Source organism: Tetrao urogallus (assembly GCF_951394365.1).
Source record: "Tetrao urogallus genome assembly, chromosome: 6".
NCBI lineage: Eukaryota > Metazoa > Chordata > Aves > Galliformes > Phasianidae > Tetrao > Tetrao urogallus.
Genome location: NC_136819.1, coordinates 22,775,880 through 22,792,535, shown reverse-complemented (window position 1 = coordinate 22,792,535; position 16,656 = coordinate 22,775,880). Strand labels below are relative to the sequence as shown.

General features: G+C 35.1%; 1 protein-coding gene across 2 annotated transcripts in view; it reads right to left on the bottom strand.

Moving 5' to 3' along the window:
* Positions 1-14,247, bottom strand: part of FUT8 (fucosyltransferase 8) — a gene marked incomplete at both ends in the record, with an annotated part of 34,661 nt that extends 20,414 nt beyond the window's left edge. The window contains 3 exons of one of the 2 annotated variants that reach the window (XM_079536833.1): positions 5,011-5,176; positions 5,302-5,417; positions 14,045-14,247. In XM_079536833.1, the coding sequence (XP_079392959.1) occupies positions 5,011-5,176; positions 5,302-5,417; positions 14,045-14,247 (485 nt within the window). The remainder of the gene's footprint in view (positions 1-5,010; positions 5,177-5,301; positions 5,418-14,044) is intronic. The other variant, XM_079536834.1, reaches the window with a different exon arrangement.
* Between the last annotated feature and the right edge of the window lie 2,409 nt (positions 14,248-16,656).

Here is a 16,656-nt window from a genome sequence, read left to right as displayed (position 1 = left end):
GTATCAGCATGTTAGACTGTAGTTCAATAAAAACTCAGAGGACAAAAAAATATATATATTAGTCACCAAATTGAAAGGATGCCAAATACTATTCATCAAAGTTTGGTCAGCTACCACAAAAGCCATGATAACAGCTCAAGGGGAAGAGAAGGAATAAAACATGGGTAACAAAACTACTTTGCAAACAACAGAATGCTAACATGGGATACAATCACAACAACTAGTAGTTTAACCTGTTCTTTTACATTAACTCTATATCAAATAGCCTTTCCACTGTTAAATGAAGCTGATCTCAAAGACTGTCTTCCCTCTAGCAACTATAATATACTTGCAACAGACTATATTGTTCCTTCAGTAGAAGTAGTGATGAAATACTGGACTAAGACATCTGCCAAGACCAGCACCCTTGCAGAGAAAATCTTCACAATCCAAGGACACAACTAAGAAATAATGATTAGACATCAGACAGTAGAAGCACTATCGTGTTAGTAATAGTCCATTTGCATTAAGGTCAACAAGGAACTTCAATACTACTTAGCTTGAGTCACAGAAACTGTCTTGAAGTCTATCATCTCTACAGAAACAAGTCTTACATATTACACAAGATCTTGTTCATAAGGAAAATAGCTACTTTGCTTCAACAGCTTCTTGTCACTTCAACATTTCTTACCCATACGTCAGCTTCCCCCATAACAAAGAAATTAGATATTGCTGTAAGTACTTAAAATTAACAATAACATTTTTCTCATACTATAATTTAGATTAGAAATGTTCAAGTCTGTGTGCACATATAATGCCAACTTAACATAAGAAATTTCATTTAGTTAAGATACATAGGCAACCATTCTTCATCACTTCAGGCAACAAAAGGACACTCAGCAACTTCTTAAATTCCAAAACAAATCAACAAGTCCACACATACTTCCAAAAGAGAAAAACATGTCAACAACCAAAACACCCCAAATCCTGTGATTCTCAGAGTGAATGACAGCATTTTATTGGCTCATTCTAAAGTTATGCTTATTTTCAGGGAAGAGGTCAGACTGCGTGTAGGGAAGAACAGTCTAGGTGGCTACTGCATATCCTAAGGGAAAAGAAAATCCCAGAGACAGCAGTGCCTCATAGGCCAAAGGCTGCACATGGGAAGGCTAGGAGTCATCTTGTAGCTTATTGAGAAAGACTGACATGACAATGAAAGAAGCAGACCTTAAAGGTGAAAGAACAAACGTACTATGGACTAGAGGCAACAAAAAAGAGCATCCTGCAACACAAGATCTTTACAGTACCCGAAGTCAACATTGCAAATACAGAGTACACAGGCTGAATACAGCCAAACATTTTTGAATGTCTTCTCTTACGTTGTTTCTTTTTGTTTTCATATTTTGAAATATCACTCCACACTTTCTTAAAAAACAAAACTAGCCACTAATTTCTCAGTTTTCAATTTTTGCCTAAAAACTTCAGTCTTCTTTCAAGACCTCACCATATAAAATTCCTGCACAGATTTGCTTCTAAGACTCAACAGGCATCATGACATTTTGCTTTTGAAAAATAATTTAAGACTACTTTTACAACAAATTTCATTTTTTTTAGAAGAAGCACAATTGTTATTGATTGTATCTTACAAACTTCTTCCAGTACTACAATGCTTTCAGACTTTCAAGTTGAGTAATGCACCTGACATGCTACAGGGAAGGATGCTATCCAGAAGGACCTGGACAGGCTTGAGAGGCGGGCCTATGTAATCTCACTAAGGCCAAGTGCAACATCCTACATCTTAGCTGGTGCAATCTCAAGCACAGATACTGAATGGGCAAGTAATGGCTTGAGAGCAGACTGCAGGAGAAGGATTTGGGAGTGCTGCTGATGGGAGATCCAACATGAGCTCGCAACATGCACTTACAGCCCAGAAAGCCAATCATATAATCAGTTGCATCAAGACAAGAGTAACCAACAGGTTGAGGGAGGTGATTCTGCCCTTCTACTCTGCTCTCAAGAGACCCCATTTGGAGTACTGTGTCCAGTTCTGGAGACCCCAAGAAGAGAAGGACATGAAGTAGTTGGAGCAGGTCCAGAGAAGGGCCACGAAGATGAGCAGAGGGCTGAAGCACCTCCCCTATGAGGACAGGTTGAGAGAGCTTGGGTTCTTCATCTTGGAGAAGAGCTTTATAGCAGACTTCCAATACCTGAAGGGGGCCTACAGAAAAGCTGGGGAGGAACTTTTTATAAGCACATGTAGTGACAGGATGAAGGGAACAGGAACAGGGTAGATTTAGACTAGATATCAGAAGAAATTCTTTACTGTGAGGGTGGTGAGACAGTGGAACAGGTTGCCCAGTCAGGTTGCGGATGCCCCCTCCCTGGAAGCATTAAAGACCAGGCTGGATGGGGCTTTGAGCAACCTGGTCAGAGGAAGGTGTCCCTACCCATAGCAGAGGGCTGGAACCAGGTGATCTTAAAGATCCCTTCCAACCCAAACCATTCTGTGATTCCATAGAAGGATTCATCTAATAAATTTCAGAGGTCTACAATGTACATTTTCAATATTTAGTGTAAGAAGTATGTGCTTCTTCACATCCTAAGTAAAGACAGAAATGAAGATAAGTCTGTCAGACAAAAATACAGGTAACTTGCACATTGGTTTAATGAACTAGCAGTCATTGGTGTTGGAAAGAAAGGAATAAGAAAACAACTCATGCTGGGAGGCAGGGTGTATGGTAACTATCAAGTCATAGCCTGAACCACTCACTGATTGAGCACCTGGGAAAACAACCCAGTCAGCTCTAGGAGCACAAATGAAGGCAATTCTTGCATGACCAGAAGGGGTGGAGCCTGGCTGCACCCCTCTTAGACCCCATTTAAGGGCTGACTGCCACTAAGGAAGGATTCATGGTTGAAGATCCATCCCTCCCTTGTGGTGTCTTTCCTGCAAGCCCAGATCTTCAGAGATGGGTGAGCACCTTTCCTTTCTCTTGTAACACCATTTCATCAGTGCTAGTCCCTTTGCTGTTATGCTCCTCTATTGCGTTTCCACCACGTCAATCTTTCTAACTGTAATGGAGGGACATAAAAGTATTCTGCCATCAAATCACACCACGATTCAAGATTCAACTGTCGTCACAGCCTAAAGTCAGCTAAGGTATTTAAACACAGCAGTAGCATGTACAGAAGTTATTTGGTCTCTATGACAGGTCTCAGTAAGTCTGACATTATACTATTTGCTCCAGCTTTGGCACACAGTTTAAAAGGTATGTCAGAGTCAATGGCTTGAAGTCTAAGAAGTCAAAAAGAAAATAACTCTGGAAGAAAATAAATATTTCTGAGTTAACTACTGAAACAAACTGCCTAAGGAATTAGTAGCTTATTTGTTTGTTGACTGTTTAACTGGAGACCTGAGATCTTTCAGAAAATTATGCTTTAACCAAGCACTTCTTTTACTTCAAACATACATTACTGCACTCAGCAGAGAAATAATTGGATGAAACGTAATGATCTATTTTATATAGATAATAACTCCAGATAATTGAATGGTCCCTTCTCACTTTAAGCACCATCAATCTGTGACATTTTAGTGTTTGAAAGATTAAATTACAAAATTAAATCAACTGAAGTCTTTGCCCAGACTAATAATCAAAAGCATTATTTTTTAAACTATTGGTTTTAAATATTATTTTACATGACTTCCAAAAGTTTCTTACCAGGTTTTCCTTCTACTACAGTAATATTTTCAAAGGCTCATGCTTTACTACTGATGTTCAAACATGCAGGTTTCTCAGCTTTTTGGGGAGAGATACTTGCTTAAGGTAGTATATTTAATTAACTCCAAAATTTTCTTCTGACTGTTTACTAACAAGACAGAAATTGCCACTGTAATCCTGTTGGGAAGATAACATTTTAAATATAATAGGTTTACAGAGGTTTCACTGAATTTGTAACACTTATGAATTAATTTTGTTGAGAATGAACAAAACTCATAGCAAATTTTAGTATACTACAAATAGTATTTCAACAATATGGAGGCCAGAATATCAACAACATAATAATGAAAACTTTAATAAAGGTAATTTCTAATATATTCCCCATTAAGCTTTTAAGGTGGGGGAAAAATGACTTCAGAATGATAATTAATCCTGAAATAATGATCTTACACAATTTTAAATTAATTACAATTACGTAATGATCGAATGAGCAATGTAATTTATGACACTGTGATTTGGATTTCTGATGAAAATAGCAGTGGTAACATACAGATGTTTCAGTTGTTACAGAGTAGTGCTTACACAGAGTTATGGACTTTTCTACTTCTTGTGCTATCCTGCCAATGAGAAAGCTGGGGATACACTAGGAGCTGGGAGGGGACACAACTAGGACTTCTGACTCAGACTCAAAGACATTCCATATCATATGGAGTCAGCAATTAAAGCTGGTGTGAAGAAGGAGGTGGGATGTTCAGAGTGATGAGGTTTGTCTTTCCACCAAACTGCTGCATGTGCCACACCTGATTTTCCTGCAAGTGTCTGAACATCAGAGAGGAAGTAGTGAATTAATTCCTTGCTTCACTTGCTTGCACTCACAGCTTTTGCTTTACCTAGAAAACTTTTATCCTACAAGTTCTTACACTTTTATCTTTCCAATTCTCTACATTCCACCTTGGCAGAATGAGCAAGGGGCTGTACGGTGCTGAGATACCTGCCTGCTGGGGTTAAATCAAAACAGCATACATGCACATGCATAGATGCAAGTGAAAAGCAACAACTGGCATCTGAGGCCCAGGTCTTTCAATTAAAAACTGAAGCTAAAGAGTCACACTGTAAGCTGGAGTAACATAAACTGAATATATAATTTACACCCCCCACTAAATTATAATTTTGTTTTCGTGCATCAGACATGCTATTTTAGCCCAAATACCAGAAACTTATCCAAATAAATTTTTAAGCAGTACATCAGTATTTTATTTAAATCAATCCATAGTCCTTCCACTATAAATGCAAAAGCAGCTAATAAAAATACCTTTCCTGATGCCCCAAATCAGACAGAAATTCATCTATGCGCCTCTGCAGTTCACTTCCTTCTAAATTTTTTAACTTCTTTAATTCACTCTGGAGGAAAAACCAAAGTTCTTTAGCCCCATTTTCAATCCTTCTTCTTAGTATTTCATGGTCTTTTCCAAGGCCTCCTATTAAAATCAGAGAAGAAAAAAAAGAAAAAAACCACATCAGCAATTGTTAGAAAACTAAAACATTTGTGACATGGAATACCAAAAACAAAATTTCAGAAGTAAAAGAGAACTTATCTACTAACCATCTCCTGTCTGCTTCTTATAGTTTTCTATCTGCTCTTTGGCCTTTAAAAGTTGCTCCTCTAAAGCATGTACTTTTCCTGCAGCTGGTCCCTGATCAATGGGTCCATCTGGTATCCTAGGACATACAAAATAAAGAAATATGATTTATAAACAAGTTACATTTACTAAATTTTGTGTGATAATTCATCTCTCCTCTGACTTTTGTTTCATGTTAGTTTACTGTTCTTGGCTTTTATTTTTCTCTTTAACTAGAAAAAATCAAATATATAAACATAAAGATATTGAAACCTCAAAGACATAAAATAGAACAATGCATAGCATAGCTGCAGCACATAGATTCAACCTTGCATTACACTATGCTGTTTACAAGACTTTCCTTCAGATACAATATCAACCCAAGATCCTTCTTAGGAAATCAGTATTTGCAGCAGCTTAACTCCTTTTCTGATAGGAATAACCAAAGCCATTTATTGGACTGACAGGCACACAAGCAAAGGCTAATTCAGGGATGTGCCTTTAGAAGATTCAAGTTCTGACTACATTTTATTTTTTACGAAAAGTACATTCAGCTCTTGAATGCTGGCTACATATTTCTAGAGAGCCAGGACTCCGCCATAGCAATTCCACTTTTGAATTAATTGTCCTACAATGATTTCAATGTTTTTTTTGTTTGTTTGTTTGTTTTTTGTTTGTTTGTTTGTTTTTTAAGATTCAGCACAAGATCCTAGCTTCTTAAATGCACTATTTTGAAAATTTTTCATGACTGCACTTATCTCAGTGACTGGTGACCTAAAGCAACACTAGCAAACGCAACATCCATTTGTGAAATCTCTGGTGTATAAGCGCAAGAGAAATATGGAAATACAGATCCTGAAACCTGTGAGTCAGCCTATTAGCCCTTAGAGTATTACAGAGGTTTGCTTATCATCTCAAATTGAATCAACAAATTAACAAACTGAAACTGTTGAAGAATAGAAGTTAGATGATATTGTCTATGTGCTTCATGAATTAAAAATTGAGGGAAAATAAAAACCCTTTTTAACTACGCAGAAATGAAACTTCTAATGGATCTGAGCATTAAAAATTACTCCATTTTTTACAAAACTTTTGTAAAAGATGACCCTGAATAGGAAAAGAAGAAAGAAAATCCCTAAAATAATAAAGAATACAACCTTGGAGAACACAAAGATGATTCCTCATTATCACCAAACAGCATGTGATCATAATGAGATACTCTCTCCACACATACATAAATAGTTTCAAGACAATGAAAGATCTTCTGCCAGACCAATGATGCCTCTTGCACAGAGAAAATGGAGGCTAGAAGGATTTATCATCACCCTAGAACTGAAATTACATCTCAGTAGAATCTTCAGAAGGCTGTCATTAACCTCAATGCCTCTCAGATCTGGATAATGAAATAGTAACATAAATTTAGGAGATGATAGAGTCCATTTGCAACTAAACATTTGAAAGGCGTAAATACTCAATATGCATTTGAGAAAAGTGTATTACATAAAGCACTACATTAAGACCCGACCCTCCTTTTTTAATTTCACCTGAAAGAGGGAAGAAAAAGGTAAAAGAAGGTTATGTGGCCTGATTGAAATTTAGTAAAAAATTCTAGTCTTAAAACTCCATATTAGAAGCAATTTAGGGATAATTAAATTAGTGTGAGATATTTTGTCTGCCTATTAAAATTCTTGCCATTCATTCCACCATGGTAAATAGAAAGGAGTGATCAATAACTGCTCATTTGTTTTGTTGCATGCTGAGAGAGTGAACGTAACAAAACCATAGAAAATATTCTAAGCTTAAATGTACTCACAAAACATCCTCCTCCTGTATAAATAAGCAAAGACCACATGTTCGTGAGTTTGATTCTCTGACAAATGCATAGTACAATACTGTACCAACACATGGCATTACCCTGTGCAAACCAACATTAAAAAAAAACTACATTGAAATGAATTTCAGCTCCTACAGCAGGTTTTATAACCACAAGATTGAAACGTGCTTGTAATCCATCTGTTTGGTATCACAGTTTAGACTGTGACAGGAGAACTCACCACAGAATTACTGTAAGTTTTCAAGGAAAAATAGAGCAGCTTATTTTGTACAAGTCACATTCCATAAGAGTAGAACTTGTGAAGTAAGGTATGTGATATAAATGTGTTATCGATGGAAATCTTCAGACAGCCTACAAACCCTCCAAACTTAAATTCAGTCTGCTAAGGTAGCAATTAAATCCTACAGAAGGATGGATAATATGAATGAAGCACAATAACTGTTATCATCTGATACAACCAAGACTTTAAAAAAAGAGGAGCACATGCCATTTAAAACTCAACTTGCTCTGACACAGTGCAGGGAAAATGTTTACATGCAAGATAAAAAGAGCAAGGATGGAGGTAGGAAGGGATTATCCTAAACTACTTCTTTGGATTTTTAAAAATTACACCACTTTAGGATAACGAAGATAACTTTTTTTTTCCCCGTAATCTGTTACTTTGTTAGACTTGGATCTACTGTCTTCCTCCTATCTTAGAATTAAGGAAAAGTTTCTCCTCAGTAATTAGCACAGCTTTCTTGTTAATGCCTTCTACAAGTACATCCTTGAGTTGAAGATAAGGTAATATTTGAGGGAAAAGTGTTTGCAATCTTTAACTACTTTCACAGTATTTATTCAAATAGCTTCAGATGCAGACAACCCTATGAATAACACATACTTACAGATAAGATTTCTCATTGAGAAAAGTTATACGTAGGTTTCCATACCAAAGTGAGCCCTGACAACTGACTTGCTCCTTAAAATTTAAGAAGTGAATTTAAAACAAGTTTATCTGAATGATGATCGTTCATGTCAACTATCATGAAAATGTCAGTAAGCATCTAGCACATAACCTTCATTTATTGCTATAACATTGTAAATTAAGTTATAAATACAAAATAAATAGATTCATAACCCATTCACACAGTCAGCCATGATAATACATCAAACAGTAGTTTTATTTTAAGCATTTGCCTCAGTACTTACAAGTTGTTATATCCACATGCTGTTTCTTACCAGTTTAACATAAATATCACTCTTTTACATAATGAACTCATAAATATATTACTGTAGAACTTTAAACATCACAAAAATTAGGTTATACAGAAAAGCAGTTTCTACTTCGTAACTTGTTTAATAAATCCAGCTGCACTCTAAGAAAAAAAAAAGAATTAAGTGTAACCCCCACCAGACATATCACTGAGGCCATTTTTTAAATTCTTGTAATATAGATGGATGGTAAATTAACCATCTGTAACCTGAAATCTCCAAAAGCAGAAAGAACTAAAAAATGTAACGGAGCAGCATTCAATTAACTGCCAAATTGTTAAAATATTATAAACAAATTTTAACCAGAAATTGTAAATATATGCTAACATTGTCCAATTTCCAATCAATGTATTTAAAAGTTTACAATAATTAGTCAGCAAAAGGAAAACTGTTAGATGTCAAAAGCTCACACAAATACTGTAAGGATAGGCAGCAGCAGATACAGTTGCTTTTAATCAGTTTCAGATCACTTCAGAAAGTCAGTGATCATGATTTGGTCATAAAGAAAGAGTAGTTTACCCCTTTCTGAGGATCACAACTTACTGGAAGCTCCTTCACGAGAGAATCTCCAAGTAGAGATCCTTCTGTGTCAGCTGCCAGTCCTAAAATGAGGTAAGGGAGCTGAATTGTTTGCACTTGTGCTCCCAGGGCTGGCGATGCCTCATCACCAGGTGCTCCATCAGAGGCTCAGGCCATGACTTAACAGTTCCCATACAAATATTTTTCTCATTCTTTCATTTCCCCTTTCTGAGCACTTTGTATAGTGCTGGAAGGTTCACAAATAACTTAATCTACATTAGGATTGTCTTTTCTTTATTGATTATTAGTGAGTACAAACAAACAGAAGGAATTTGTTACTTCACACTTCTAAGATAAAACCGCCCTAGTAAATAAAACTGAAAGGAAATACTAAAGGTTACCTCCAGTGAGAATTCCTAGCCAATTTAAATCAGCAGTGCTGATTTACACCCACTGAAGATGTGCCCCTTTCCTTAATTCATTATTGAAAAAAAAAACACCAATAAAGAGCAGAAATTCACAGCATATACCTGAATGATTTTCTTCCCCACACCTTGGCCCTGTGAGATCATCTCAGCCTCGAATTTGCATCATTTAAATGCATCTAATAGAAAATAATATTTTTTAATAATATTTTAAAATAATATTTTAAATTACATCAAAAATATTTTTGCATCCAATTCCCTTTCAGCCCTTATTAGGTTCTGCAGGCTTTCGTCATCCAAAAACTGCTCAGAAAAATGGAGAGAAGTATTCTAATAATTAAATTTGCATATAATCAATTGATACCGGGGTTGGATTCAGTCCACCCTCAACTCCAACTGCATTAAAGCACTTATAGTGCTCTTCCAAAATGAAAGTACTATCTCTTTGCTCCAAAGCTATACTCAGAAATACGAAAATAATATCTAGAATAACTGGTTCTTAGTTTTATTTGTTTGATTACATTTTGCCCTTTTTCACTCCTGCTCCACTTTGTAACACTTGGTCCTATTCAAATAAGAAATAGGTTATTGTATTTATTAAAACAATTGCAGGTTCTACATTATGTAATGTTTAGTAGACTTTAGGGAATAAATACGTATTGTTAAATATAAATGAACTGTGACATATTAGTAAAACAAACATAATATGACCACATTTAACAAGATTATCTGTTTTCCTGAAGAGAATTCTGAAAATGATGGTTCCTATAATGTCATGCAAATATGCCAGGAAAGGGTGCCACTAACAACAAAAGACAGAACTGCGAACATCTTCTCAGCAACTTACAAAGGAGTACATGAGTACTCTGAACCATTAATACACTTTTAAATGAAGTCTAGGGCACAGATGATGGCATACAAACTCCTTTTCCAGCTTCCATTCACAAAAATCAGAAATTGTAAAAGTAACCACTTTAAGCTCCCCTCCTCCTGAAGGCCTTGTGTCATTTATATGCAACAATGACAGCTTTCAGCAATCATATCGTAAATGTACTCGTAAATTCAAACTTCAGGCAAAATTGCAATGCAGGCTAACAATGAAAAATTATGCAATACTGTGATTTATTCTACATTCTAGCATGTTTTGCACAAGTAATAACAAAAATTGTACTTAAGATTTCTCTTCTTGTTGCAAGACCTATGACATCTATAACGTGTTCTTGAAAAAGCTCTTTCAGTTCTACTGGAAATGGAACAGTAAAATGTATAAAAGAATTTCATGTTATTTCTATTCTGTACAGATGAAATGTAGGCTACTTCAAAAATAAGCCCAGATTTGCTCATACCAATATTGTTTATAAATATGTAAGGATTGTGGTAATTCTCCAAAACTCTTTATACAACGATAATCACACACATAATTTCTAAAGCTCGGGCAGTACAAAACACCTTTAATTTCATTTCTCTTTGGCAATACTAGTATAGATCAGTGCCTATTTATAGCCAACAAGAAAAGTTTTCACATGGGATCACAGTGACAGAAGAAAAAGCTAGTCATTTCTCACTTAAGGTTTTCCTAATTCTCTGTGAAAAGGAAATGATACCTGAAGTCATCAAAAGTGCAATACCAAAGTGCACTACATTCATAAAGGAAAACTTTAAATTCAGGCAATTTTCAAAAATATAAGACAGTTCCAAGTCACACCATTGCATGGTCAAGGTACTTTTTTTTTTTTTTTTTTTTAAGTATCTCACATAAACTCACAAAAAAATGTTATAAAAATATGAACCATTCCCAAACAATATGTGCAATAAAATACAGACATAAAAATAGTGAGAACATGATGTGAAATCAAACACAAATATTTTAGAAAAACAAAACAAAACAAAACAAAGACTTCTCACTGCCCTAAACCCTAATTCTACTCCCCACCCATTCCATACACCCTACAGAGAAGAAAACCAACCATGGGTTAAACATGTTTTTGTGTTTTAAGTATCATAAAGCAAAAAAGGGCCAAACAAAGCTTTGTCGTGGATATGACAATTAACAGCTTTCATGTGCTTGGTTGTGCATATGCTTAAGCTGCTCATAGGGTCTTTTTTCTTGGTTGTGGGGATGGGACGCTGATACATCAATTGGTAGCAATACAGCATTGGAAAGATCACTTCTTGTTGCCATATACTTGGCTTCGTGGACAATTAAATGTAACTAAGCACAGTCTGACTTAGTTTCAACCATCCCATATGATTGAGCTTTTTTATCAAGTGAAGATGAAGTCAAAGAAGCCACAGGAACCCATTTTGATGAGATATAATGGGCAATCAAAACGTACTGGTTTTAAACATATTTTACTATATAACTAAGGATTCCTAGCAATTAAAGATCAGATACCAGTTTTCTCTAACTTCAGAAATCAGTTCGATGACTTCTAGCTACACAGTTCTTGTAATCATATCCTCTTGCTGTTCCTTTCCTCCTTGCCAAGCTATCTGATATTAATGGCAGAGCTGAACACTATGGTAGTTTTCTGCCATTCACAAAGCTTCTTTGCCCACTGAGATAAGTTAACTTGAGGCATCTTCTCCACCCACAAATTTTATCTAATTATGTCAAAATATGTTTACTAGTGAAGTTAATCAGATGTTTATTACTGCAGTTTTCCAGCTAGGCACTCCTGTTATGTTTAAATTCCCAATGACCTTAAGTTGGAATTAATATTGAAACATGTTTAAATTTGTGAGTATACTTAACCCTGTTTCATGACGCGATATATTCCACATCTAGAGCAACAGCAATCCTCTAATTTATTTTCTGAAGTTGAGGAGATTTTGTTTCTTTGATATAAGTTTACAGCAGCACTAATCTCTTGCAGGATACAAACTCAAACCACTGACTGTTGGCTACTGCCTCCTGTTAAGTAGCCACGTCACTCTAAAACTGTGAACAGGCTATTTTAAAGCCAACAGTTATTTTTACCATCACTTGCTCTATCTGGTCAACGTACAAATGAGATACTGAAATCCTTTATCACATTTATGATTAATAAATGATGAGGGTTGAACAGTAAACATCTTTCAAACATATTTGTGAATTTTCTACAAAAACATTGTGGACTTTGTTCAACAAAAATAATGGAAAGCCTTTATACTGTCTTATGTCACTTCCCTCAAAGTCTACTGCTTCACCAATCTCAGATCACTTCCTTCAAAAAACTGTATCTTCCAGTCCCATGTACATGTAAGTGTGCTGCTAATCAAATAGGCCTTTAAAGTCATTTTAGATTTTCTAGTGCAGGAATTTCAAATTCTTCTATAGTTACATAAAATCACAAGGACAAAAGGTCTCAGAAATATCTCAGTAACATATTCATATAAATACTGATTTGAATCCAGTTATGATCCTAGTTGATCATCCAGTCTAAGTCCAGAAATTTGCAGCAATTATCTGAAGTACCGAGAAGGAATGTTCTACTCTAGCATGCCTAGACTAGAAATAAACAAATTGTTTTATTGATACAAATCAGAGTAAACTATATGTTTACTCTACATGTTACATAGACATATTTACATTTTGAAAATAAGTCAGGAACTTATTTACAAAAAAACACTGCCGTTGAATTATTTTCTAATTAGCACTTTGACCTTGCAATGGATCTTACATTATCAACCCTAGCAAAGTACAGCGTACCTCCTCAAAGCTTGTGGCATGTTAAGACTCTGTTTTTAGGCTCCAGATATCCTGCTCATCCAGGAAGAAAAAAACATTTCCAAGACAGAATGTTTGCTGACAAGCTTGAATTAATTGCTGAAGGCCCTGAATTTATTGCCAGCTATCAAGAGCACTTCTGCATATGCTTTGGTGCCTGAATGTGATTGTGATGGAAAAGTAAATGAATTGAGATCACTGAGTCACTTATACATGTTTTAAATACCACTCTCCCATTCCCTATTTTGTACTGAGTTTTGCCTCCACACTTGTCCCCGCAATTAAGTAAAGCTTTTAAGGTTGTGTGCAGCGATGTTCATGCAATCTAGATGCAATCTGAGTGTGGCATCACATCTACCCTAATAAGTTCTTCCTTTTGCAAGTTTTTGGGAAAACAATGCAGAGATATAAGAAGAGATACCTATATCAAGAGCACTCTGTCTGAAAAGATGAAAGAAAACATTTTGAACTGTAATAGTTCCAATTCATAATGCAACAAATAATAAGGAAAAGAGAAATGATCACACAATTCTACAAGTACCATTACTGGTTTAGCAGCAAAGTAAAGAAAAAAATTAGTGATAAGCAGTTCATCTCCAACAAGTTCACACATACCTTCAACAAGGTGTACAAATTTTCACCGTTTTAAAATGAAAGCTTTCAGTCACTTCACACAAATGTACAAAAGTCACTAGCTTTTCTAATTGGTTCAAACATCACAACAATTGCAGCTGTTTGAAGTCAACAGTGAGGAGTCAGTCACGTACAGAACTCTGTTATAGTGGCAGCAGCACTCAGACAAATAATTTTAAATTAAAGCAAACCAACATGCACATTATTATTTAACTTCTTTAAATGTTTTGGCACATTTTCCATTAAAGCACTGCCTCAAATACTTCCACGTTTTTAAATATGCTAAATTTGAAGCTTAAAACAAAATTTAAATCTGATTCTTTTTTTTTATTAATAATTTTATCTTTAGATCCTACCTGAGAGATTCTGCCATCCGCCTTAAGTCTTCATTCTGTTGCTTTAAACGTTCAAGTTTAGCAAGTATCTTGGACAATTCGCGACTAGAATGATCTGGGTGCTCACTGTCTCGTACCAGGTGTCCACCAATATAGAAGAGTAAAGTTCCCCAAGCAAAGAGGATGAGCATAATCCAACGCCAGGAACCAGTCCATGGCCGCATTTTCAGATGCTCAGTTCACTCCAGAACTGCTTCTGTTCACAAAGCAACACACATTTTAAGTCCTTAGCCTGTACAGAAGTGGATAATTTCAGTTCCTCCACTTCACCACATTGTACTGAAGAAAAATGTTTCTCAGTGTTTGTCTCACTGCAACTCCTTAGTGAAGATCCTTATGGAGTTGAACATAGAGAGAATTAACATTGTATTGTTCTTGGATTATATTCTGTGGAAAGAATTTAAAAAAACCTGAAATTATAATTCTGATACATAACAATGTATTTGATTGCTATTAAGCTAAATGTGTTATCATTAACATTCAGTAGATGGTCAAAAACGTTATTACTTTCTGACAAGTCAGAAAAGAAAAGCACTTCTAACTTTCCACTGAGTTGACGAACAAATCACGTAAACAATGTGCAATTCTGGTTTGTAAATGACCAGAAGAAACGTAACTTTATATAGGAGTACATATATACATACATATACACACACACCCATACTTACATATACACACGCATACACACACACACATATTCATACATATATAACACTGTTTTCTATAGCAAAAATATTTATCAGTTCTGACATTTCAGACCTGAAAATATTTTTTTTTTAAATTCCATGGTAAACCATGGAACTTTCCATTGGCAATCTCATTTATCACCACCAAAGAGTTTTTACTCAATTATAATTTCACCTCCATTTTTTCCCCAATTTTATGATTTCTCTTTTACATTATCATAAATAATATCCTATAACTAAACAACCATAGCCATTTGAACAAAATATTTTACTATTGCTAAGTACTGTGGCCTAAGGTCAGTTGTATCACAAATTAAGCATGGCAAGGACTGTTATGAACAGTTTCTAGACACACAGTCTATCTTCCTTTCATGGCCCCTGAAATGCCCGTTTAAAATTAAGGCCAAAATTCAGACAAACACAGTTTCTCTCCACACCTGTCCACTGCATTTGCCAAAGAAAACAATAAACTCTTAAAAAGAGAGAGGAGAGATTTCAAGCAAGCCCATGTGGCACTATTATACTCACACGCTTGAAAATCTAGCTTGAGCTCAAAAACTTAATCTTTAAAATGATGTTTTTCTGTGTTAAAACTACCAAAACCATTTTGACAAGTAATATGAACGCAAGTATGAAATTGCCTAAAAAGTGCCATCTCTCATCTAAAAACACTGCATCCAGTAAAAAAAATGCAAAATCATCTCGACTCATTTTCTACTTGGTAAACTATCATTAAATGACTAAACCAGAAAAGTCTAAAGTTTAATCAAGAGAAACATCCGAAGTGTTCACAAGCATTTCTCCCACCTTTTTATCCTTATGCCATTTATATTCAATTTTCAAAATTACCTTTATTTCCAATTCTCAGATTTGTAAATCTACCAAATTTTCTCTGAGATGCCATCCACACCCACATTCTCCCAAATTATTCTTCTGTGTAATCATTCCTTCACCTTAATTTTTTTTTCCTTCCATTCAGCTTTTTCTGCTGTTTCAATTCCATTTCAAGTTTAGAGAAAAGATTTCCCAATAACTTCCAAGTTCATTCAATCCAAGAGATACGCACTGAGACTTACTTCCAGGTAGGAAAAAATCAAAGGTAAAAATTAATTTAAAGTGCTGAAAATTTTCTATGGTATTTTGTAGGAGAGATTCTGTTCTATAGCTTTGAAAGAAACACGAGAATTCCACTTAAGACTAGTAAGATGGCATGCAGGATGGAAATGGAAAAGATCGGTAGTACATCTCTCAGGCCTTTCCATGCTTTTTTGACATTATGAAGCATGACCTGACCTGTTTTCTTTGAAAGCAAGGTCAGAATTCCATGTTTTAACAGCAAGCCATCTTCTACAGATCTCTAAGATAGCTTTATATTATATTATTTTTTTAAAACTTGTAGAATAAAATAATAATAATAAAAGAATACAAGCCATACTCAGAACTCAATGAGGAGCAAAGCAAGCTTAGAGTCAAATCAGCTACCAGCAGGAGCAGTTAAATTATAAAGCCCCTATGGACTGAAGTTAAAGTTCTAAGTGGTAAATGGCTCTGCTTACATTTACACCACAAAAACTTAAAGTGAATGTTAAACTGAAAGTGAAGTATCATCTACAGTAAGCTATTTCTAAGGTTTAATTTAATCATGTAACTTTATTATAAGAAGCCAACATAAAGCGTATCAGCATTTAATGAAACAAAAAAGTTTTGATAAGTATTTATTATTATAAATCATTAGGAAAACAGATTCATTAATGCACCAGTTGATAGGAAATGAAAGCTGTAAGAAAAAAAGTCACATTAAAATTTATTTACTGCTAAATGCACATCATAAAAAAAACCTGTTAGAGTCACAAATTTATTTAGACTCCATTAAAAAGAAGATAGAAT